The 27447-nt window shown below is 37.8% G+C and overlaps 1 protein-coding gene and 1 long non-coding RNA gene across 2 annotated transcripts; both read right to left on the reverse strand.

The window, feature by feature from the left end:
- Window positions 1-1586: 1586 nt before the first annotated feature.
- Window positions 1587-2817, reverse strand: LOC113019208 (uncharacterized). Its single transcript, XR_003271979.1, has 6 exons — window positions 2778-2817; window positions 2616-2631; window positions 2459-2517; window positions 2250-2300; window positions 2112-2168; window positions 1587-1647 (listed from the first exon to the last, which is right to left on the reverse strand). It is a non-coding gene; the product is annotated as an uncharacterized LOC113019208 (long non-coding RNA).
- Window positions 2818-17263: 14446 nt separating this feature from the next.
- On the reverse strand, window positions 17264-23190 carry LOC113014170 (uncharacterized). Its single transcript, XM_026155532.1, has 8 exons — window positions 23121-23190; window positions 22312-22617; window positions 20578-20850; window positions 20393-20497; window positions 20303-20318; window positions 20156-20223; window positions 19978-20032; window positions 17264-17475 (listed from the first exon to the last, which is right to left on the reverse strand). Exons 1-8 carry the CDS (start codon window positions 23188-23190, stop codon window positions 17469-17471), a joined length of 900 nt encoding a protein of 299 aa, XP_026011317.1. The 3' UTR covers window positions 17264-17468.
- Window positions 23191-27447: the final 4257 nt, after the last annotated feature.

Here is a 27447-nt window from a genome sequence, read left to right on the forward strand (position 1 = left end):
GAAGGCTGAAGGAGCTCATAGGAGGAGAGGATCACATAGGATCAAAATTCATGATGCAGGCTAAAACCACAAAAGGTGACACTTTCATTTGTGGTAAAAACAAAGTACACCTCGCTAAACTATGAATCCCAAACAAAAGGAGCAAGAATTGAAGGCGTGTCCATGAGCCCGCTAAGGTCTGCTGAGGTCTGTGTGAAGTAAACTTCATCATCAGATGGTGAGCCCATGCAAATGTCCTGCCTGCATAGATAAGTCTGTGGAGAATTCACATTGCAGTATAACAACTATGAATGCACCCTGAGAAGGGGACTTCAAAGAAGTATCACAGGAATGACTACTCCAGCTTTCTATTTACAATTTAGTGTAATCAGGCCTTATAAATAAGAAGATAAGTAAAGATTTTCTTTCAGTTGTAGCCCTGCTTCTATAAGTAATGAAGATGTGAAGCTTGGATAATAAAAAAAGGCATTTTAGTTTCTTTATTTGTCCTCCTTCATTTGTAAAAGCACAGAAACTTCAAACACAAATGAGTAGAAGTCAAAACTAGAATGAAGACTCTAAATCGTATTTCACTTTGAATCTGGTGAAACTTCCCAAGGAAAGCTGCACTATATATGAAGACACAAGGGGACGCTGTTTTACTAAGCATTTAAAGACACGCTAACACTTTGCTTCTAAAGGGCTCAGTAACTCTGCACATAACTTCACTCATGCTGTAACTACCACCACAAAACAACTATAAGTGAAAACAACATTGCAGCATTGGCAGGGACAGCAATAACAGTTACATAAACACAACAAATACAGTAATCACAGCTTAAAACTCAACATGAAACACACTGTTCCACAGGCACAGCAGGGAACTACACTCCAGCCACTCCCAACATGTCACAGTATATAAAGTGCATTTATATAGCACACAGAATCAGATAACACAATGAAAAATCTGCCTGCAGTTTAGAATTTTATAAAATTTAAAAAAATATAATTTTTCAAATGATACTTAATCCATTCAGGACATAGAAAACATCAGTACAGATACTGAACTGAACTCAAAGCCACAACATCACTTTCAGATAAAGCTAATTTATAATGAAATGGCAGCTTTTTTTTAAAAAACAGGCAAAAAGCTTTTTTCTTGTCATTTCTTCTTTCAATGCTTTGTAAAATTCATATGAATTTATCCGGAACAAGGATAAGTGGAAGCGAATGGATGGATGGATGTATAAAGTAAATTCTGTCCTGCATTCAACTGCTTTTGTTTGTTATTAATCTGGAAGAACATAATCATGATTATTTAATGGTTAAAGGTGATTTGGTAATGAATTTACTCAGTTTAAAACCTATTTGATAATCATTACAGTCACAGGTCACAACATGAAAATTCCTTGTGTTTCTTGTGGTTTGATTTCAGAATAGACCGCTTTGTCACCTGCTTCAGTGGCTGATTTTCCTGCAAATAAAAAACATTTTTAGTAACATCCTACTTCAAACTGACAACTTTACCCATTTATATAGTTTTCCCTGATGGATAAATGAAATGTAAAAGAGAAGAAAATATGGTACCAATTTTATTGCTTTGCTTACTTTTGTTACTGTTGCATTCAGCCTTACTGTAGGTGGCATCTGCGTACAACAGGCTGTCATCTATGAGAGGATGGACAGATCATCAGGGTAAAATAGGATGACATTCTTACCTTTACAGTTACAAATCCACTTCCAACAGATCTGGGCTCTGTACAAAGCTTAATGATAATAGCAACATCTCTCAAAAATGTTGGTATAGGGGCAACATAAAGCTGGAAAAGGAAGAGTTGCAAAAAAAAGCTAATCTTAGACAGGTACGATTTGCAAAAGTTCACCAATCTGCAAATAAATTGTATAGAAAATTTTGTTTTATTCTCTGTCATACTGCAGGCTTACTGGTGATTCATCAGATATTTAAAAGTCGAATGGAAAGCAGAGCCTTCAGCTTTCAGATCATCTGATTGTTGTGGTTTTCTCTGTATTACTGTAGGGCCTTTATCTCACAATAAAAAGCACATGAGTCAATTGTAATTTAGCCCTATATAAATAAAACTGGATTGAACTGAATTAACTTGAACTCTTACCTTTCTTAGTGAAGTTTTTAAGCTCAATCAAAGAATATGTGAAATCCCTGCATTCTGCTAAAATGGAGAATTAACATATAAAAATGGAACATAATCACAATGAGTCTGCATACTTATATGAAACTATAAATGCATTACCCTTTTCTCTGTCATCGTAGTCTCCGATTGATTCATATATACAAGCATCACCTGCAAAAACAAGTCAGTGATATATTAATAATGAAATTTCTATATATGAATTTGATTATCTTTTAAATAAAAAACTGCAAATATCAGAGTCAAAGTATAACATAAATAAATGAATAAATAAAGCAACAATAGCAAAACTTGTCATAGTTAAGGCTGACCTTGGAGATATTTATTTTGGCTGTGTTGAGCTTCATCCTGGTTGATCCTGTGTTGAGTCCTGGTGAAGCATAAAATGTAGTAAAATGTTTGATTTAATAAGAAACACAGGTTGTAATTCTAGTATGTAAAAATGTGAAGTAGAAGATTTGAACCAACCTGATAAAAGATTTATCTGTAAAAAAGACAAGTACATGTTTTTCTTTTACTTTTTCTGGTGCTGTGACATTACATGAAGTGTTCAGGATACATCTGTGATTCTGAATAATTAGATAATAATGGGATCATAATCAATCTCGTATCAGAAGGAAAAAGTCTCACCTTTTAACAGCTTTATGTAACACAGCAGAAGAAGAAGAAGAATCAGTAAAATTCCACAAAGAAGTCCAGTAATCAACAGAGTAGGAAACGTCACAGTCCTGGACTGTGCTGTAAGAAAGAATAACATTAATTATGAGGTGAGGTGCAACCAGGTAGCGTCAGATGGACTAAAGCATAATGTCTCTTATAATATTATATAATAGAGCCTCACAAACACATGGAATAATCACAAAGTATGCATATTTAACTGTTAAAAGCTTCTTTAGGCTGCTCCCTTGTCACAAAGACTCGCCTGATATTGCAGAAATTTTTGAAGAGTCAGTTTAATATGATGGATACTTTGTGGTGTTTATGCCACAATATCCATGTTTGTGAAGCCCTGAAATCTGACCTGGTGCTTTGTGATAACTTTATCCATGCTTATTTTGAATGAAGAAGGTTCAGCTTTAAGTTAAAGTACCCTGTGACTTCAGCTGCTCAGTATTTCACTGTCAATCTTAATCTCTCCTACAAACTTAGACTCTGGTCGGACATATATTTCACTATTCTCCTAATGTTAAGTTAGTTCTGTTTGCATCTTGTATGATCTAAATTACTTCATATTTTCTGTTCTGAAGGTAGTTCAGATCTACAGTGATCTATAATTTGTGTGGTTTCTAGTTATAATCTGGATTATTTTATGTTGTAATGTAATATATTAAGCTCCATAAATTTGTCCTGCTTTGTTATTGTTGTTGTAAAGTGTTGGTAGGTGTTGTAAAGGCGGTGTGTAGTGGGCCGCCATGTGGTGATGAAAGGTGAGGCAAGTAAGCATGGAGGAACAGTTTTCTGACCGTCATTGTGATAGTTGTTTCAGATATAATATCATAGAAATGTAAACGGAGCTCCTACTGGAGACATATGTTTTCTACTTTTCGGGTTTGCTACCAAAAGGCATACAAGTGATCTAAGAAAAGGACGAGTCAGAAACTTTACATCCTGCAGCGGCAAAGAAGGACCGAAGATTGCTGCTACACCATCTATAGCTAGTGTAAACCAAGGGTTTTACAACAGTGTGATCGCCATAGGATTGCACTGCCCGGATGTTGTGAGCAGTCAACATCAGTATACCTCTATTTAGGTTTCCAACAACAAATAAGAAGCAATAAGACCAAACTGCCATGGTATGAGTACATCCTTCTTTTTGATAACCACAGGATGGTAAAAGGGTCCAGGCTGTGTTTATACTGATGTAATTCACTTTCCTCCACTCTGTCCTCTTACATAGGCTCATAGTGCATTTTATCCTTTCAGTGCATACATTTTTTTTTGCTCTAATTAATTATGATGCTTTATTTTATTTGTAAATTACTCCTTTCCATTATTTTATGTGATGTCTCCTTGCTCGACCACAACAACAGATTCACAAGAAGACAGAAGACTTCTCTTAATAGATACAAATAGAAACATGAAATCAGCAGAGAAAATTTAACACAGTATATTGATAATCATGAGTGAATGTATATTTCAAACTAAATGACTGAACTCACAGGTTATCTCAATGGTGACATCATCACTTCTATCAGTGTAGTAAACTGGGTTTCCTCTTGTTCCTCTGCAGCTGTAGATTCCTCCTTCAGATACTCTGATATCTCTGTTTTGTTGATCTCTGATTTGAACTTCAGAGGTTGTTTGGGTTTGTCTGAACCACTCATATTTCCATCCATCAGAGCTCTGCACAGAGCAGGTCAGTGTCACACTGCCCCCTACTGGTATGATTGTTGTTCCTGCTGTCAGTGTGGCCCTGGGTTTATATGATGTTGTGATAGAGGAAGAAACACAATGATGCATTAAAATGTCTCTTCCTCATGTTTTGGTTTAGATAACAGAAACATCTTCACTTTAAACTTCATGAAGCTTTTGATGTTTCTTATTTTCCTTTAGAAATGTAATTAAATTTCATTTCATTCATAATTGCTGTTGTTAAAACTCACACACCTGCTAATGATAGATTACAGAGTCTGTGAGTATTGTAGCACTGACTTTACTGTGAACGAAGTAACAGGTACAGTGATCTTGGTTAAAATTCAAGTTCAATGACAAATTTAATTAAATGTTCTCTATTTTATAATTCAGTTGAGTATTTGAACAGGGATCATATATTTGTGCTGTCGGTCACTGAAGACTTACCTAATACAGTTATAGAGACAGTATTACTGTTCTTTATATGACGTGAGCTCACCAAGCTACCAGAGCACTGATATTCACCACTGTCACGTGTAGATATAATTTCTAATCTGTAGTCTTTGTCTGTGTTGTAACGCACAAATTCTCGACCGTCCTTCTTGATTTCGTAATACCAGTCAGTGTCTTCTCCTTCATTCATGTCACATTTGAAGGTAACAAACTCTCCAATGAAAAAACTGGACGAGCTGGATTCAATAGTTAGCACAGCATCTAGAATCCAACACAACCACAAAGTTAACAAACTGAAACACTTTTATGCACGACACAATCTGTGACAGTATGTTCATACACTGTTCATATATTGTTCATATATATATTTTACTATTCAAAACACAAACTGTGTTTATATTCATAAAATTATAAATATAGTGATGAAGAATGAAATAAAAACAAAAATGTGAAGTGCTTAAGACTGATACAGTAGTTAAGATTAATATTTATTGAATAAATAAAAAAGTTAAACTTTTCAGTCACCTTGAGTGTTTCCAGTGCAGAGGAGGATACAGAGCACTACAATAAAGACAGAAACTTCAGACATCAAACTAAAGGCACTCGCATATGTCTGTGTAGGTTGTCGGTCATGCAGATCATGTATTTATGCCATATTTGAGTGTCTAAGGAGCTCGGTGAGAAACTGATTGGAATTCTTTAGGTTTCCTGAAGGTGTTTCATATCTCTGCTGAGAAGCTTCTTCAGTTCTAAAACCAAATGAATCCCAGGCATTTAAACCTTAGTGATGGAATCCCTTAAGAAATCTGAATTCTTATCTGTTTATTTCTTCATATCTATTTGTGTTATTTCAGCTGTTACATTATATATGGTACACAGCACCTGGAACACAAAAATATGAAAATGTGGTGTATGTGTGTGTGTGAGAGAGAGAGGATGTCAAGTCTGAGTGTGTATGTGTCTTAGTCATGAAATGTACTTGATAATGAGGGTGGCAAGTTGCAATAACAGACAGACAGAGATGGATTGGGGAGAAGTGGGCCATTTGCAGCCCTCAATAGTACCAAAGACTTAAAAGGTTTCAAAATTATTTTAAGACCTTGCCTCACCCTATACATGTGGCCTACTGACATCACCTGATGCAAAATGTTAGTAGGGGTTGAGGATCCCAGGGAGGGATCTTTGAGCTGCATTGTAGGTGGCAGACAGTAAAGAAAACCACCACTAGGGTTTAAATACCTTCATTCTCAATCTATTGGTTTTAGAACTGTAGAAACTTCTCAGATGAGAGGAGGAGTGTCTTCACAAAACTTCAAGAAGTAAAGTTATCTTCTGTCCAAGCTCTGTAGACACTCAAATAGCTCATAAAAAACACTTGTGGTTGTACAAGTGTCTACTATGATTTATATACATAAAATTATCACTGATGGAGAAACAAACCTTTCTTAGATAAACTAAAGCAGCTCCACTCTGATCTGAGTCAGTGCACTAAAATCTAATCCAGGCTACAAACAAACATGTTGGTAACAAACATGAGAGTCCTCTGATTACATGACCTGCAATGGTACAAATGACTGATGCTCTGTTCTTCTTACTAAAACATGTTTATGGATCAGTATGAATCAAACAATAGGAGTCAGTGATGTACTCACAGAATAGGCCCAGCTCACAGAGCAAAGTGGCTCCCATCCTCACATCCAGCAGTGACACGTCTGAAAACTTCTACAACTTTCTGCAAAGAGAGAGAGTGAAGCAGCAGCACAGCAGATACCAAAGAGCTGTGAAGGAAAAAAAGAGACTTTTTTTAACTTCTTCTCTCTGCTTCCTTCCTTTTACACTGACATGACATACTTAACAGGATCTGACCACAGCATGACGTGTTTATACTCTTTTATATTCATTTCAATTTTCATCTGTCCAGTGTGTACCCCAGCTCTCACCCTAAAACAGCTGAGTCAGGCTCCAATCCATCTGAGAACCAGAACTTTATAAACAATTAAGAAAATAGACTGATAGAAGAACAAAGTGTTAACTGATGCTGATAAACAGAGATGTAAATATAAAACTGAAAATACATCTGAACTGACAAAGCTGAGCTTGACTCATTTAGTATTTCATTACACTAATGCAGATTTTTTTCAACATGAAATTGTGGTTTGGTGATAAATTCACCCACATGTTGTGAGCAAGGTCAAGCTAAACAGAAATAGTGTCGTTAACCAGAAGTGGGCATGAGGCAAGAGGAAGTCCTTCCCCCTCTCTCAGATTATATCTCTGTTACTTTAAAAGTGCTGCTGTGTTTATGGTGATGTCAGCTGGGCTGAGTTGCTGAGGCTCACGGGTAACTTGACAATTGTTGCCCACATCAGTGTGACAAAGTTTCACACTTTGTACTTTATTTTTTACAGAAGAATAGGAAGAAAATAAAAAGTAGAAACACAAAGTTGCTTCACCCACAGTTACACCTGTTTATATTTATTCTTAAATGGGCACCTGCTACACACAGAGCTTAATACAAACAGGAAAACTCACTGGCAGTCAGTGTTTTCCCTTTTCTGGCTTCTGCAAACCCTCAAAGTGACAGAAGCTTTAATTTCATTTAAAAAAAAAAAACCTCACAAGAGATACCACAGAGTGGGAGTTTTGCAGTACACAGTTTTAATGACTATTAAAAGTTAAAAACGTAAGCCACATTTAAAAAGCTGTTTATTCTGTACAGTTTAAGTACTTTAAATTTCACTGCAATTCTATGATCACCACATAATGATGCATGTCGGTGGACAAATATATGATGCAGATGAGCTAAACGGCTTGTGTTGAGGAGCTAAATAAAGGCCTAATATAACTTTTATCTGGATCAGTCATATCAGATAGAAACTGCTACATCAACAGTTTTGTAGCAGATACATTCTTTGCTGTTTTTTTTGCTTTTGGCAGAACAGGAAGTCTTTGATGTGCAGGAGTATACTGAGTGTTAACAGGGCAAATTTGTCTAAACTAGCTGCTGGGGCAGTGCAGTGGCTATGTATGCATCCCGGGTGTTTGGATAGAAGGTCCAGAGTTGTACTGTCCCTGTATTGGTCCCTGTGCTGCCTGGCTGGCCTTGTGTGGCTACATGCGTTTTGGTTTTCTCTCTCTCCTCTCCTCTCTCCTGCTAGTTGCTGCCTGGGCAGAGCTCATTGTGGGCTCCAGCCCTTGGCCCTCACACCTGCAAGCAATCACCTGTGGTTCATCAACTTGTCTGCTCTCACTACTTAAGGCAGAGGCTGGGAGCACCTGCCGCTAGGCTATTGTGTAATGCTTGTTAGTGTAGCTCTGGCCTTAACAAAAGTTTTGAGCTCTCTCTGTGTTTTCTCTTGGTGTTAATTATTCTATTCTTGTATATAGATCTTTCATGCTTTGTCTGGAACCCTGGTGACTGGAATCTGTACGGTTGTGCCGCGATCAAGTGTGGCTTATGTGAGGAAGGAGATTCCTGTGTGAAGTGAGCCGACAGTGAGGAGCTGTGTGAGAGAATTACTCTGTTTCCCTGATTCTCCCATGGACCCCTGGCAATTCTGGACACCCCCCCCCCCCCCCCACCTGTATTTAGTGTGCTGGAAATGTGAAAAAAAAGAATTGTTCATTGCGATTGTGATTGTCTGCCTCTGAGTCCATCCCACTTTGTTGTGACAATCCCATGTTTTAAAGTTTGCATACCGCTAAAAAGTTGGGTGAGTGGATTCCAGATTATCATTGTCAACACTTCTGTTCTCCTCAAATTTTACACCTTTTCAACACTAAAACCATATTTTTAATCTCTCTGCCACTGCAGTATAAAACCATTTAATTCAATTCAGGTATGTATATTTTTATTACATTAAATTTAAAGAGTGAAATGGTAGTATTTCTAAAGTTATTTATTGATATTTATATTATGAAAAGCAGGTTTTCGACATTTTAGGTCTTTCAAGTTTTTAGGTAAAATAAGCACACACAAAACAAAAGCAAACAACAAGAACACAAAGCTGGCAAACCCACCCGATTGACCAAAATCAACTCAAAATACTCCCACACACACAACAGAACCTCTCTTCCTCCGTATCTCTGAATAGAATGATCAGTGGTTTGCTGTCTCTCACCATCAAAACACTCCACAAATCCCACAAATGATACACTCCCTTATAAACCATTGAATCAGGTACTAAAGCAGTTAGGTTCTAAATAAAGCTTTGGACATCACTGATCACGTGACTCTGGCCAAATGAGTCAAGCCTTGACACTGTGCTTCTGAAGCAGTGGGTTGGTTTCTTTTGGTCACATGCGCTGGAGCGTCAGCTTTAAGCGGGCCATCACTAACAGGAAGAAACCTCTGGCAAAACTAGGCTCAGGGAGGGGCGCCCATCTGCTGCGACCGGTTGGGGTGAGAAGGAGGAGAGGATAGAAGACATGCTGTGGAAGAGAGACAGAGATTAATAACAGATATGATTCAATGCAGAGAGGTCCATTGACACATGATGAGTGAGAAAGGTGACTGAAAAGGAAAAACTCAATGCATCATGAGAATCCCGCGGCAGTCTACGTCTATTGCAGCATAACTAACCCTAACTATATGCTTTAGCAAAATGTTTTAAGCCTAATCTTGAAAGTAGAGATAGTGTCTGTCTCCTGAATCCAAACTGGAAGCTGGTTCCACAGAAGAGGGGCCTGAAAACTGAAGGCTCTCCCTCCCATTCTACTTTTAAATACTCTAGGAACAACAAGTAGGCCTGCAGAGCGAGAGCGAAGTGCTCTAATAGGGTGATATGGTACTACAAGGTCATTGAGATAAGATGGGGCCTGATTATTTAAGACCTTGTATGTGAGGAGCAGGATTTTGAATTCAATTCTGGATTTAACAGGAAGCCAATGAAGGGAAGCCAAAACAGGAGAAATATGCTCTCTCTTTCTAGTCCCTGTCAGCACTCTTGCTGCAGCATTTTGGATTAGCTGAAGGCTTTTCAGTGAGTTTTTTTGGACATCCTGATAATAATGAATTACAGTAGTCCAGGCTGGAAGTAATAAATGCATGAACTAGTTTTTCAGCGTCACTCTGAGACAGGATATTTCTAATTTTAGAGATGTTGTGTAAGTGGAAGAAAGTAGTCCTACATATTTGTTTAATATGTGCGTTGAAGGACATGTCCTGGTCAAAAATGACTCCAAGGTTCCTCACAGCGTTACTGGAGGCCAAGGTAATGCCATCCAGAGTAAGAATCTGGTTAGATATCATATTTCCAAGCTTTTCAGGGCCGAGTACAATAACCTCAGTTTTATCTGAATTAGAAGCAGAAAGTTAGCGGCCATCCAGGTCTTTATGTCTTTAAGACATTCCTGCAATTTAACTAATAGTGTGTGTTATCTGGCTTTATGGATAGATAGAGCTGGGTGTCATCTGCATAGCAGTGAAAATGTATGCTATGTCTTCTAATGATGCTGCCTAAGGGAAGCATGTATAATGTAAACAGAATTGGTCCTAGCACTGAACCCTGTGGAACTCCATAATTAACCTCAGTGTGTGAAGAGGACTCTCCATTTACATGTACAAATTGGAGTCTATTAGATAGATATGATACAAACCACTGCAGTGCAGTACCTGTAATACCTACAGCATGTTCTAATCGCTCTAATAGGATATTATGGTCGACAGTATCGAATGCTGCACTAAGGTCTAGCAGGACAAGCACAGAGATGAGTCCACTGTCAGAGGCCATAAGAAGATCATTTGTAACCTTCACTAAAGCTGTTTCTGTGCTGTGATGAGCTCTGAAACCTGACTGTAACTCTTCAAATAAACCATTCCTCTGCAGATGATCTGTTAGCTGTTTGACAACTACTCTTTCAAGGATGTTTGATATGAAAGGAAGGTTGGAGATTGGCCTATAACATGGGTCGGCAACCCTGGGCACGTGTGCCACAGCTGGCACGCAAAGAGTTAACTGTTGGCACGACCGAGATAGCCGCCGCTCCGAGTGTCAGGTGAACTAAACTTCAGGTAAGAAGTTATGACCTGCAATCTATCTGGGTCAGATATAAACCAAGTTTAGGTGGAGTTTATTTTCATTGTGCTGACTTTTTACAGTCAGTTACAATAACTCGTACTGCGTACTAGCTAGCATGACAGAGTTTCTATACAGCTGGGTGGGTGCTATGATGTTACTGATAGTGAACTTTATTTAATTCATAAGGTTAGCTAGTAGAGTTGCCAACCATCCCGTAAAAAACAGAATCGTTCCGCATTCAGAGAAATTATTACGCGTTTCGTACTGAGCTGAAAAGGAACACAGTTTGTCCTGTACTTCAGCTAGAATGAAAAAGACACAAAGCTGGAGTTATTCTGTCTTTTCACTGTCAGCTGCTTCTTTTTCTCTCTCTCTCTCTCCCTCTCCCTCCTGTTGCTACTTCAATCACGATCTGATCAATGATCAGCTGATCGGTATTTCTGTCGCAAGCCCCTCTCTCCCTTGTCTATCGCCCACTTTGCGCCAGACAGAGGAAACCAGCGGTCGCGCTAAACAGATACACAGATAAACAGATACATCGGTAGACTCGAGACAGAATTCACAATGTGTTTTCAGGATGTTCAGGTGTATGGACCAATGTTTTCTTTTCTGATCAAACCAGAAATCTTTAATGAGCAGCTGGATTTGTCTCGCATTAATTGGCTGAGTTAATGCCAGTTAATGCAACATCGAAATACAGCTGATTGAAATAAATACCTCGGCTCTGTGGGGGTCAAAGTTTGCAGAACTACGAACGCAGCTGGAATCCACAGCTGTGCGTGTTCGTGGAGCTTGAATTTTCACCTGCTGGACATCACTACCTGACAAGTTTAACTGTCTTCAGAACATTGCAGAGGCCTTATTGACAGTATTTGGCTCTACATATCTGTGTGAGCAGATTTTCTCTCACACAAAGAGTGTCCTCAGGTAGCCGTCTGAATGCTGGACACCAGCTCTGGGAGACCAGAGATCACATTAACATGTGTATCTCTGTATTAACAAACATGCCTTATTGGCCCAGTTTATTTTCTTATCATTTTTGTGAGGAGACCATAAATAGCATTTGTATTTTCTGTTGTACAGTTCATTTGCTGTTATGGAGTTCTTGTGATGGATAAAAAGTGGGTTTTTTTTGCTTCAAAATAGCTGATAACTATTCGCTGATAGCTGCCAACATCTGCGAACAAATATAATTCTATAAAGTGATTCTATATAGTGTGTAACTGTTCATGTAGAGCGTCATTACATTTATTGCTAATGCAATCATATGGAACACTGACTTCTGAGGATATTTTAGATGGCACTCATCATCAGAAAGGTTCCCTACCCATGCTGTAAGCTGTATAAGGACTCTGAAGCTGTGGGATTTTGTTTCTCTACAGGACACTGACCTGTCAAGAGAATATTTCTGTGGTAACCTTGTATTGTGTTTAAGAATGCTCTCACTTTCCAGGTGGCTTTATTCTTTTCTTGCTTATCAGAGAAATCAAGGTCATTTGTTAATTTAATGGGCTGCCTAATCTCCAAGAATCTGTCTGACTTGTTGAATTGGCTAAAACCAGGAACCAGTAAATTCAGATCTTAGTTTGACAAGTTATGTGGTGACCAAATATATGCTGAAGAATGTTTCACTTCCAGACTGTTTTCAGTTTTAATGCCAGCTTCAGAAATGTCCATCTCACACTTTAGTGTGTGTGTGTATATATATATAACATTCTGTAACTGTAACTTCTGTCGGTGCTGTGCTTTTGGAAACCGAATTTCCCAGAGGAACCCACCCGAGGGATTAATAAAGTTCTATCTTATCTTATCTCTTATCTTATCTTAGTGTGCTCTTAGCTTAACTCTTAGCTGCTGTGTGTGTGTGGTCAACTGAAAATGTTCTTATTTCCCCCTCTAGATATAAAAAAATCTGTGCAATTTCAGTCATCTTGTGCTCTGTGAGCCCACAACAAATGTGGCATCAATTAAGAGCCCAGGATGTTCCCTTGACAGCACAGCAGGAATTATACATTGCATGAATGATGCTTGATGGTAAAGTCTAATTCGTGTGAACTATGGAAACCTACTTCGGAAGAGCATAAAAATATTCACAGATTCTCTTTAACCAAAGCAAATGATCTGTATAGTTTGCAACAAACTCACCAATCAAAAAAAAAATAGCCTAGCATAGCACATAGTAAATAAAGATTTGAATAAGTATAATGAGAAAAAAAATCATTTTGGTCCACTTCAAATAAATCATTAATAAAATAATAACAGATTTTCAAATACTAAATAGCAAACAAAATTTGTCATATGTGTATAAATGGTGTGCCAATCTGGTCGGGTTCAGAGCTACAAAATCAGAGCCAACTTATATAAATTCTACTCATGATAGTTTATGGGGGTTACCTACATGCTTATACATAGAAGAAATAAGATTATAGATCATTTTTGAAGGTTAACAGTATTTTACATTTTAAACATCTACTATAGTCTGCACTAGTTTTGTTGACAGTGGATCTTGAACTAAATGAGCAGGCAAACAAAGATTCACATGATAATTCAAACCAGGTCATGTGAAACAGACACAGTCTTTCAAGCTATTTTATACATGAAATATGTTGTTAAATCTTCCATGTATGAGCTGTTTCTAGTTATAATCTTGAATCATCAATAAAGGATTATTTGATACAATCATTTTTAACTTAAGACACCAAAAACAAAAAAACAAAACACAGACATGCAGTACTGCAGCTCCTCTAGTCTGATTTGATGCACTGTATTTGTGATCCACCTGAAATACAGTAAGAATAGTTTAAGAAGGTCACAACTCAATTACTTGAAATCCCAAAGTTACTATTTGTTACTTTTATGGCTCATCATTGTCATGCTGTACCTGGTCCAGGATCTTCAGAGCCTCTACCTGTCTCATAAATACAACGATCACCTGCAAGTTAGCAACAGTTGCGTCATAATAAAGTGCAAATGGTCTAACATTTAATCATTCTTTCTAAACAGTGTTAGACCTGACCATTGGAAAGAGCAAAGTACACATGAGGTTGTGGTCAGCCGATCCAAATTAAGTAGCGCAGAGCCGAACCAATCACAGCCGCAGCGTCACGTCGCGTGACTTGTTACGTACAGCACAAGTGCCAAGCCGCACGTGTGTTTGTTTGGGAAGCAGCCAGCGGGTAATGGAGCCAGCGCGTAATGGAGGAAATGAGTGTGCCGACTAGAAAAATCAACCGAGCGTGACCGAAGAGAAAACAGATGATGGTTCCAATGCCGGAGAGATTGTCGAACGGAAGAGCCAAAGAAGTTCCGTAGTGTGAAGGTATTTCGGCTATTTCAAGTCTGACAAAAAACAGAGTAGCGTGCACTGTAAATTGTGCCGAAAGCAAGTCTGGAAATACAATAAACTGGTGCATGCGTCACACTGTGCGCCACGTTATTGTTTCGGTGAAATGAATTTCTACAATACTGTTACTGTTAATTCTACTCTCTGCAGTGTTTAAATGCTTACATATACACACAGTTACTGTCCGTCCACACATACGACTCGGTTCTGCTTCTATGCCGCAGCTTTGTTTACTTTTTCCCACCGAGGCTTCTAGACTTCTGATTGGCCAACATTTCTGCACGGTTAGGAATCTAGCGCCACCTGCTGCTTTGGCATGTTCATAGCAGCGTTTTCCTTCATTTCTGCCTTTATGTGTGGACGGGATTATTTTTTAAAACGAAAACCGAAAATCTCCGTTTTCAAAAATACCCGTGTACGTGTGGACGTAGCCTCAGTCTCTGACTGGAAGCGCTAATTCGTCATTCGGCTTTTGTCAGACTAAAGTAACTGTTAAAACTGTTTGAAAAGCTAAGCTATACAACAAGGAGAGATTGAGAATTTCCTTTTAGTTCTCAGTTTATTTGATATTGACAAAAGTTAGTCAATTGTGTCTGTTCTTCTGTAAAACAAACTAAGATTTATTTTTAGAATTAATACTTTGTTTCTAAGTGGAATTGACAATTTAGTCTGTTTCATTTGTTCTATTTTGAAACTTAAACGCTTTAGCGGCTGCCTTTTGTGTAGTTTGCAATATTTGCCTTTATTTATCTGAAAAAGTCTCATGCTCCTTAAGTACATCTACCCTGTTGAACTTATTATGGGAAATAAATATTTAAAAACAAGCTGCTGATTATTTCACATTTTACTTGTGAGCAACGGCACATTTAAATCTTACAAATATAGTTATTTGGCTTATATCGTGATAGATATCGTTATCGCCTGAAATGAAAAAAACATATCGTGATATGAAAAAATCTCATATCGCCCAGCTCTACTATCACATCATTCATGATCACTAATATCATAATTTAAAGAAACATTAAAAGAAAGAAAGAGGGAGTAAATATGCACACTGGGGGATGGGCTGGTTGCCAGAGAGACAGGTCGCCAGTCTGTCGCAGGGCTAACACATAGACACAGGCAACCAATCACACTCATATTCACACCTATGGGCAAATTAAAGTTTCCAATTAACCAATCCCCACTTTTATATAATGTATTATATAAAATTAGGCCAATCAACCACGATAAACTTCATTAAATCCTGAGTACTATTAGTACTATTCTGTTGGTCATATTTAGGATAAAATGTGTTCAATAAATTAAAAAAAAAATATGAAAATCAAAATGCATAAATAACATACATTAAAGTCAAAGGAGCTTGCAAAGAAAAGCATCTGGACTTCTTTAAGTTGCTTGAAGACGTTTCACCTCTCATCCGAGAAGCTTCTTCAGTTCGTCTGAAGAAGCGTCTTCAAGCATTAAAAGATCTAACAATTAATTTTACTGTAAAAATAGATAATCAAATAACAGGAACAAAGAAAAACATCTCTGATTATTATATAACTGGCGATGAAAAATGAATATTGGTATTGTTGTAATCTACAGGGTTCATATTTGAGCAAATATAACAACTGGATTTTTCCTCAAGGTGTTTGTAGTGTTTGTATTACTTCCCTTATTTAAAAAAGTGATGGAAAGACAAAAAATGATGTGTAGTGTCAAAAGGATGTCACACTGAATTTCACAAGAACTTATATGCGAGTTGGTATATGTAGGTATATGTGAACACATATACATAATGTCATGGCTGTGTGCAGACAGGCAGAGAGGAAGGAGCCAAAAGGCAGGACTCATGGAGGCGAAAGTAAACTCAGAATAAACTGCTTTATTGCAGGCTGCTGATCGAACAGAAGACTAACTAAACTGGAAAATATAAACTAACAGGCAGGCAAAAACAGGTAACAACGGATGAGAGACAGGAAGGGAACACACCTGGGAGAAATCACAGCTGACGAGACAGGGGAAACATAAACTGTACACACTCACATAAGACAAGGACCTTCAGAAAAAAACAGGAAACTAACAGACACAGAGGACCAGACGAAACGTCATGGACAGACAGAGGGACATACGGGCAGAGAAGACTAAGCACAGGCAAAACCTAAACTAAACATGAGGGCAAGAGAACAAAACCTAACTGAGAAATAATAATAATAATAATCATCATCATCATCGGATAGCTAAAGAATCAGAACATAATTATAATGAGCATAATCTGGAAACACACCAAAATACAAGAAACTGAAAAAGCAGGGTCAAAATGACCCAGAACCGTGACACATAATTAGATGTGGTTTATCTGTCCTTTCTCGCGTTGGTGTGATTCTGGGTTTTCTTATGGTTGAACACATTCATGGTAATTATGGTTTTTTGTCTCTTTCCTGAAAAATGCAACTACATTTTCTATGACAGATATTTCTCTTTCTTTTATTCTTCTCTAAAAATGACCACATTTTTATTCTGAACCAGTTCAAGTCAGTAACTGTTTCAGCCATCTTGACTTTGGGTAATGGTTTTAAAATGTTTCTGAACAAAACCCTGCACGCATGTTTCTGCATGTTTGCCATCATGTAATCTATATGGCTGAATGGATTTCAGCCATTTATCTTCTTGTGGGTGTCTCCTGGTTCATTTTACATTCCCAGATAGCGTGATTAAATAGCATCAGTGTCAATGAATTATCAAGTCTTAAGGAAAAGTGCAGAAATTCTGCACTTCAGATCCAGTTCTGTTGTAACTGGCTTCAGAAAAGTTGAAATAAAACTCAATAAAACAGCATCGTCTGTGCTGTGATAAATCAGTTAATGTATTTATTGAAGAATGTGATACTGGACTAATAGCAAAAAGTCATTATTTTACACTATTTTTTTTTCTTTCAAATACAGATTGGAAAAGTAGTTACACATCACATGTTTAAATTAAAAACAAAACAAAATAACAGTTTCCCGATGATGAATGAATCGCTGTCTGACATGGCTAAATTACCCCCCTCTCCTTCTTTTCCTGCTGTCCATGGCTCCTTTAGAAAAACAGATCGCTGTCATTCATCATCTTCTATGTCCTGCTGTCATGATCCTGCTTTTTTGCTTTCTGTGAGTAGTTTTGGCTTCAATATCTGTGAATTAGAAAGAAAATTAAACTAATAAACAAAAAAAACAAAAAACAAAAAAAAAAACACGATAAAAGTTAAGAAAAGGAAGGAAAGTTTTGTCACAGTCTATATTATGGAAAATAATAAAAATAACTCTCCAGGAAAATGAATAGCCTAGCAGAATATGTGCCACACTGTTAAACACTTTATTGTTAAAATGTGGCAGCATTATAAACAGTGTTGGGTGTAACGCATTACTAAGTAACGTGTTACTGTAATTAAATTACTTTTCAACTGAAAAAGTAGCGCAATTAATTACTGTTCATTTTAAGGTATTTTAAATACAGTTACTTACAATGTACTTGTGTTACACTGTAAAATAATTAAACTCACTGAAAATCATTATTTAATTTCAATAATTTGTCTTCTAAACGTAGAAGTAAACTCTGCCGCTTCAACATCGCTGTAGTGCAGCTGCACGTCATTTCGCGCCAGTTTGCTGCATAGTCGTATTCTAAAGCGGAAGATGTCGGACTCGGCTGAAGCGAGTGGCTGTTTTATGAAATGGACATATTGCCATCTCTTCACTTTTCTGAAACAAGCAGACAAGAATATTACAGTAATATGTAAAAACTATTGGCCGCTGTTAATAGCACGAGTAATCTACCGAAGCGCCTGACACGAGAGCATAGACGAACACTTCTGAGTGATCCTTGTTCATCATCCATGGATAACACCGCGGCAACTCCTGCCAAGCAGGCAAAACGTGATTTTACTTCAGCAGCACAGAAAGCGTCTGAAGGTGAGCTTAAAAAAATGATTGCAGGCTACATTGTGGAAGAGATGCTACCGCTGCATACTGTAGAGTCTCCGTCTTTAAAAAAAAAATTATTTATTATTTAAAGAGTTTAATTTCTATTGTTTGTTCATTCAAGGTTTATAGGGATTTTAAGAAGTATTTAGTTAAATTACTTATTTAGTAATTAAGTTACTTTTCTGACACAGTAATTAGATAAGTATTTTAAATACAATATTGACTAAGTAATTAGTAATTACTAATTAATTACTTTTTTAAAGTAACTTACCCAACACTGATTATAAATGACACCAAATGACAATCTGATGAGACAGCATGGCGTTTTAATTTTTTTATAGGACTGATGTTGATGAAAATCTCCAGGCAAGACTGCAGTTGTGACACAAGTTTGTATTTATGTATGTTAAATGTAAAACACTGCCAGGGTGTTTTTGTATTTGCTCTTTCATACATATTTGAAAAAAAGGCAATTTGATTGAAAACATTAATGCAGTGCTGGATAGTATTCACAACAGTGAGTGATCTAGAGTTGCGTAGATTCAGCAAGATCCTTTCCCCATTTTGCAGACATTTTGCTTTATTTTGATATGACAGCATCACACAGTTGCTGTAGATTTGTTGGCTGCTCATCCAAATTTCCCCTTCAACCACACCACAAAGTAGTCTACTTCACTGAGATCTGGTGACTGTGGATGCTGCTGGAGTACAGCATTTTTTCCCCAGTCTTCTATCGTCCAACTTTCCAAGTGAGATGTAGTCTGAGTTTCCTGTTATCTCACATGAGTCTCATCAGGTGTGGTCTCCTGCTGTTGTAGCACATCTGCTTCAAGGACTGCTGTCTACTAGGTATTTTCTCTTTTCCAGACCACTCCTTTTCAATCCTAGAGATGGCTGCGTGGGAAATGTCTGAAATACCGAGCCCAGCCTGCCTGGCACCAATAACCAAACAACTTCCATTGATCCTTCTTCCTGATGCCCAGTTTGAATTTCAGCAGGAAGATTTGACCATGTCTACATGCCTGAATGCTTTAAACTGCTGACTCATGTTTGGATGATTAGATATTTGCATTAATGAACCATTGAACAAGCCTACTAATTCAACTGCTACTAAATGTATGTAGCATGAATTTAGTGGACTATAGTTTACTGATGCATTTAGTTTTGTGGATACAAGACTGATATGTATTGTATGTATTTATTATAACTAGACCTCTTTTGAGAACATATGTTCATGTTTGTTTCAACCGAAAAGCAATTTGATTGCTACCACTGACAGCATGTTACTGACAGAACGCACAAATGCAATGCTGGACAGTAAGTGAGTTGTGACTCGCAAAAGTACAAAAGGTTTTGATGAGGTGTCGGATTTAGATGAAGAATGCATCAACAGATATCTTTAGCTGTGAAGTAAGTGTAGAAACAAAAGCTGTGTGCACAAAAACAATGGGAAAGTCTAATGAATGTGGGGAAATTGCATTACGGATTTGAGAACTCCCTTATTATTGGTGAGAGTGAATTTTCTGATGTCAGACTTGCACCAAAGCAGTTGAGGATGCTAAAGTAACAGCAGTGAAATACTGCAGCACCTCATATCTGACTTAATGTTACTGCATTTTTGATCTACCTGAAATTAAAAACATTTCAAATAAATTGAATTACGTGAAATCCCAGAGTCATTCCGCTACTTTCATGGCTCATCATTGTCATACTTTACTTGGCCCAGCATCTTCAGAGGCCTCATTGTCACATAAACACAACGGTCACCTGAAAGATAATAACAGTGGAGATTCAGTCACAATAATTAGCACTGATAAATGATCTAACATTTAATAATTTTTAACAGTATAATATTACTGATGAAAGCACATAAACAGTGTTAGACCTGACCGTGGGAAAGAGCTGTGTACACATGTTGTTGATTTTCTTCCTGGTTGATTGTTTCAGTATGTGTGAGTCTGAAACAATTAAAATATGTTATTACTACTAGAATAAAAATATTAGTATATATTACTGCAGCTGATGAGTTTCACTCACCTTTTGGGACGTAGACCTGTAGAAAAAGAAATTATTAGGAGATTAGGAGATTAAGAGAACATTTTTAATAGTAACAACAAAAGCTCTTACCCTTTGACTTTATGCAGTAAAGCAGAAAGAGCAACAGTAGAGTGATCAATGCTCCAGTAAACAGCCCAGCAATGAACATGAGAAGAGAAGAAGAACAGCTGTCCTCTGAAATCACAAACAGTAATAATAAATTATATAAACAGAGCAGTTACATGTATTCACAACCTCAGTCACTCTCCACATACCTGTTTCTTTTCTGTGTGAATGATCTTTGCTGCACTTCACTGTGTGAAATGCAGACTTCTCACTGACATGATTGGAAACTGTGCAGGTGACATTGGTCTCTCCATCCTGCTCCCTGATGATGTATTGTTGCCTGGGACCAGTTAGTGTTTGGTTTCCCACAATCCACTTGTAGCTGACATCACCAGTTGTGCTGCACTCCAGCAGAACTTTACATGATTCATTTGAGGGAATCCAGGTAGAACTGATTTTTATGTCAGGCTTAGTTATGGGCTCTAATGAGAAAACAGGAGACAGGAAGCGTGTCAGGTCACCTTTGGAATCACAGATGAAAGTAGATGTTTGTGCAGAGTTCAGCAAATGCATTATGTAAATTTAGGCCACTAAACAATAACTAACATCATTAAGTGCAGATGACTATTGTTCACTACTGTGTCATGTCGTCATGCTCGCTGGGTCATGGACTGAGGGTTGTGAGTTTACTTGTGTGATTCCTATTCTTCCTGTGTCACTATTATCTCCTCCGGTCTGTTTATACTTAATTTAATTCCGTTTTACTTATATAGCTGCAAACAACAACAGTCGCCTCAATGTGCTTAATATTGTAGGGTTTTGTAAGTTTTTCTTCTCTGGTTAAATTCTAGGTAAGTCCAGGTATCTTGGTTTTATTATATTTATCGTGTCTGTCTAATGTTTCTGATGTGTCCTCTTTCCACATTTGTTTGCCTTTTTGTGTTTGTGTCCAGTTGGTGTTTCTGTTTCTTCCTATTTTATCTTAGTGTCTGTTCTTCTTCGTGTCTTGTCTCTAGTTCTAATTCCTCTGTTTCGTTATCTATAATTAGCCCTGGATGTACTCCCACGTGTTTCTTTTCCCCTCATTATACTGTGTGTATATATTGCCAATATTAATTTTCTTCCACTTTGCTGTGTGCTTCTCTTGTAAGTACCTGTTTTTCAGGGTATTAGCTCCTGCCTTTAATGAAGTTTATTCTTTAAGTTCCCAGCAGTAAAGCTGCTTGTAAGATTACTTCTTGTCATGAATCGCTGTGCGGCAGGCAGGAGTTGGACCCAAAATGCAGGCACTCAGGCATGAGATTTAAACACAAAGAACTCAGCTTTATTCGCTGGCAGGAGAAAGTCATACAACGCAAACTAAACCGACAGAGAGACACAGGGAGATCCACACAGCATGAGGGATGACGCGACACTGACTCAGAGAAACACAGGGTTAAAATACACTGGGAAGTAACGAGGGGAATGAGACACAGAAGGAGGGCACAGCTGGGAGAAATCAGGACTGACGAGACAAGCAAAGCAGGACACATTTACATAAGACACGGACCTTCAAAGTAAAACAGGAAGTATCACACAGAGACGCGAACTTGACACAGTGGAGACAGCAACTAAGAAACACAGAGACATAAACCATAAGGCAGAGGACTTTAAGAACCGAGAGACACAGAGGGGAAATCAAACATGCAGACACAGACTTACACAGAACAGAGGGGACACAGAGAAACATGAAGGGCAAGAGATCGAAACTAGAAACCATAGAATAACTCACACAAGTACAATAATACAAACATCACAAAGAACTAAAAACGCTGGGTCAGGAGACCCAGGACCGTGACACTTCTCTTTTTCTAAAGGAGAAAGACAAGCTCTTAGGCTCACAGGGTTTCTTTTCATTAACAGTAATCAGGAACCTTTTTTAAAAGAAAAACAAAGTCTCTTACCATGAACTTGCAGAGTGATGCTGACCGAAGGCCTTTGCTTGAAAAACACCGCTGAGACAAAAATGAAATCACCAGAATCTTGAAGAGTCAGTTTTCTCACTGTTAAAGTAAAGTCTTCAAGGTTAAGCTGTGACCTGTCCTTAAATGGAGATCCTTTAAGAACACCCACATATTTGTCTGCAATATTTATTCCCCCATATTTCCACATTGCTTCAGTCACACCTAGAGTTGGTAAGCCTGACGAAAACGCCACAGTCTCGCCAACTATTTTGTGAATTACATGTTTTCCACTGGAAGTCTTAACATCTGAAAAACATACAACAAAATGAAAGTTTCAACATGTTAGTGGGTCTAAATTGCCTGAAACTGTATCGTCAAAGTGTGATAATTAACCTAACAACAATCAAATCAGACAAAAAACAAAATGTTTTTACACAATGAGAAGATCATCATACATATGTGACATTTCTGATATGACTGCCTTGGCACAACAAAAATTTAAGCATAGCAAAAATATTTTTCTGTGGACAAACATGAAATCATAATTTTGTAATTTTCATATAAATAGAAAAGCAAATGAATAAAAATAAATAAATAAAATGTCAGAAGCTGTTTCTCAAGAATTCAAAGAACATGTCTGCTATAGATAATTGTTTTTTTTGTAGCAGTTAAAATAATAATAAATACTTTAGCACAACGATACTCTAAAATGGCAACGCTGCAGCTATCTTCTGAACTCACTTATGTACCAGAGTTCATGAGGCAACAAATACAACACATGCTACAAACATCAGCAGAGGTGTACTTACTATGGAGACAGACCCAGAGCAGCAGCACAATGCTGTGCATGAAGCTACGGTAACGTCGTCCAGCAGCCATCTCTGTGGGGAGAGGAACAACCTCTGTTTCCTCTTTTCATCTGTCAAACTGTGTCTTCACAAGTAACCACAAAAAAAAAACTAAAAATAACTGAGATTGGGGGAGGTTTCAGTCAAAATAGAAGCAGAAGAAGCGGTCATAAGCTAAACATTTAAAGAAGCCCCAGTTTTGCTCTGTCATACAAGACGAATCATCAAGCACTGGCTACAGCTGACATGTTTGTGGTGAATAAAGTCACTTTCACCACAGTCACCACTCTGCATGTACTGTACACAGTGTTGGGGAGTAACGGAATACATGTACCGCCGTTACGTATTTAAAATACAAAATATGAGTAACTGTATTCCGTTACAGTTACCGTTTAAAAAGGTGGTATTTAGAATACAGTTACTTTGTTGAAATAAATGGATTACACTGCGGTACTTTCCTGTTTCATTTTGTCGCGGGTCAGGACTGTTTGGGTTTTGTTTGACAGCTACGTTCTGTTGTTCCAGGTGGCAGCGTTACGGTTGCCATGGTTACAGGACGACGCTCTCTCTCTCTCTCTCTCTGCGACTGTGTGTTTCCTGGGTGAGAGAGCGCCTTTTCGTTGTTGTTGTTGTTGTGCTAAGCTAACAGGCAGAACGCTACAAGCATAGCTCTAAAGAATGTAGCATCATGGGCAGTGTAGTCCGTGTTGCAGGGAGAATGGACTGCCATACACGTTATGTGTCTGTGAGCGCGAGGAGGGAGAAAAAGGGGAGTGGAAAGGTACAAGTTGTCATCGAGGAAAAACGGGAGCTGGAAGCATGTAAATATAATAATAACCACTTCAGCCAAGAAGAGTGCCTGACGAGCCCAGTTGTAATTAAGCTATTAAGACTCGACTGTACACCGTGTTCGTGTTTTCCTCCGAAAACAATAAGTTCCGTTGGAGCAGCCTTTCAACGCCTCTCTCTGTCTCTCGCAAGAAAAGTTGACCCACACAACAAAGTAAAGCTATTTTTCGGCTACGAGCCGACAGGGACCCCGCCGTATTAGTCAGAGGTCCCTTTACTACAGTTCGGAGTCGCGGACCTTCAGTAACAGTAATAAATCACACAGCAATAGTACATTCATGTTGTTGTAAAAAGCATGATAATATATTAAGTAATCCAAAGTATTCAGAATACGTTACTATCATTGAGTAACGTAACGGAATACGTTACAGAATACATTTTGGGGCATGTATTCTGTATTCTGTAATGGAATACATTTTAAAAGTAACCTTCCCAACACTGACTGTACATGAATACTGAGATGCACAGATGCTGAAAAGAGCAGACCATGATCAGTCCTGTTTTTAAAGGAAATGGTTTTGGTCTAGAGCGATAGACTAGAGTGAAACTTTGTTCAGTGGATTGTCAAATCTGTTTACAGTATCTTCGTGCTGCTTCTTCATAGCTCTATATAGTATATAAATAAAATGTGCACATTTTCTTTTTTCATCTACACTACATTCGAGGAAAAGGATGACTTTGCTGACCTAATGAGCTGACTCCACTAGTCCATGCACTAGTCCAAATCCATTTATTTCACATAACAAACTGACTTTGGAAAAAAAGTCAATTTTACTTGAACAAACAAGCAGCTCAAACACACTGACAACATAAACTAAGATTGTGAATATAGTTAAATGTTCTGGGGTTCTTTAGCTTGGGATTTTTCAGATATTATGAAACTTTTTTTCCCTAAATATGAGGAAGTGGAGAGAATGACAGCATTTCTTTCTGCTCATACCATGAACACTCATCATTCAGCAGAATCAGCTGAGCTGTTTGGACGCTCATTCAGGCCTTTCAGGGAAACACATGTCATGAAACCCTGAGACATCACAGCAACATATTTGGTGACATTTCAAAAGAAGTCATGCAATCCTAGTGACGCCATGCTGACCGGCCAAGCTTTAAAGACACAGAGCGAAAGACAGACATTTTTAAGTACACTCCAGATGACAGGAAGTGATACAGCACTGATAACGTATGACTGAACAGTGCGTCAAGAAACAGAACAAGTACAGGGCACATTCACAGTCACCCGCCTGCTTGTCCAGGACGTCAACAGTCGCCTGCGTCATTCAGGGCCAGAGAGGGTCTTTGCGGAGATTCGCGGTCACCCCACCGCTTTGTATGAGAGAGACAATGGGCAGGGACTTTTCTGCTCCAGATTACCTGCAGGGAGTTGGTCATTCCTTGAGAAGTGTGCGTTAATGAGCAAAGTAAGTTTGTGATGTGTGAGTATAAGTGATAATAAGATGTTTTTGGGACTGTTCCTGAGTTTAGTGGGGAAATGACTATGTTTCCGTGCAGCTAATGGGTGCTAAACTAAGCTAAGCTAACTCTCCTGTCATGTGGTTGGGTATAACCGTGTACCGTGTTAGTTTTCTCAGTGAGTCTATACGTGAGGCGTGGGTAATATGGCCTATAGTATTAAAGGGGATGTTAGTTTATTTCTCACCTGTGTTTATGTTGGTGTATTCTTGAGTTATTGATATGAACACCTTAATAATATAGTATTTTCTTTCTGTTCTTTTCAGCGACCCCCCCCAAACACACACACACCTTAACCTGTATACATACCTGTTTCTATGACAATACCACTGTCACTCCCACCTGTGTGTGTTCTGGCCGACACTCCAGGGAGTGGTAGTGGCAAATCTGAACTAGCACCTTACAGTCCTCCCAGTCCAAGCTATCTACCCAACAGATACAGTTACAGTCATCAACCTTCACCGACAAGTCAAATATGATCGAACCACTGACCTTCTGATTAGTGGCTGACCTGCTCTGCCACCTGAGCTACAGCCACCCATAATGACAAAACTAAAACTATATATTACATCTATGAAAACGGCATGCCTCTTTTCACCAGCGGAAAATATTTCATACAAGATAAAAAGAAAACTATAAAAAACAAAATTATTGAGCAGTTTTGACACTATAATATTGTAGTAAATAAAAATGGGACAACATCCTTCTCCCAAAAGTCCAGAAACTGGTCTCCATAGTTCCCAGACATTTATGGACTGTTAATAAAACAAAGCAATATTAGTGGGCACGACTCATGTGGATACAATAGTTCTAACTCATAGTTCCTCTTGCAAATACATGTTCCTACAGTAGCATTACTTATACACGTTTACACATTAGATTTGGGGCCATATAGACCACCATAATTTAACATGTTAGCATTGTTATAATATTTATTTTTCACTATTATATGAAAAAATATGAGGCTGATTGATAATACAACCATTTTCACAAACTGCACTGGAGAATAATTTTTTTTTAATTTCTTTTCTTTTTCTTAGATATTTTCCTCTTGTTGTCTTTCTTCAATAACAAGATTGAAGCTCTATTCTCCCCATCAATGGTCCACCTGAAATGAAATATTTTTAAATTTAATATGTAATGTTTATGTAATAAGGATAAGCAGCAGAAAATGGATGGATGTTTATTTAATTTTTAATATAATGTAATCTATACCTAGTCCAGCATACTCAGGGCCTGATATGGGTTCTTAATCATCACTAGTCATTACCTACAAGTCAGAATAAAATATATAAACTATAAATATATAAATATATATCACAATAAATACTTTATCTTTCAAAACAACGTTATGATTTCAATTTCATGAGTTGTTTGTAATTATACTCTTAAATCTTAACATTTAATTTGAAATATTTAGTAATGTATTGTTCAATGTATTAAAAAACAGCAAAGCAAAGAAAGCACTACAGCACCAAGAAACTGTCAGTCAGTATCACTGATCACAATTTATCCTGCTGTTCCTCTTCCTCTTACAAACAAAGTTTAGTCTGTTGACACATCATGGAAAGAAGATAGACCAATAACCTTCTCATCCTGTGGCATATGTCATACTTTTTGTGCTTTTTTTGTCAGTTAGGGTTTGATAAACATCGTCATGAATTCCCTCTCACTTTGGTAGTTTTGCTGCCACCACGATAAAAATCACACTTCCTGCACTGCTCTCTCTCAGTGTACTTCAAGAGTCAAAAATCTCTATTTTTCTGTATTATTTGCTTGCTTATTACACACCAGTTTACCTTTGTGCATAGTGAAATTTCAGTTTTTACAAATGATGCCAAATTGCAAAACACTTAGCTGTGTCTCTAATAAAACCTCTGTAACTTTGCTCTGCTTCACTTCAGCAGAATTGGGGAATTTTCATATGTTGTTTCATGGTTTTCTTCCATTGTTGATCTACGGCAGAATA

Source organism: Astatotilapia calliptera, chromosome 3, assembly GCF_900246225.1.
Source record: "Astatotilapia calliptera chromosome 3, fAstCal1.2, whole genome shotgun sequence".
Lineage (NCBI taxonomy): Eukaryota > Metazoa > Chordata > Actinopteri > Cichliformes > Cichlidae > Astatotilapia > Astatotilapia calliptera.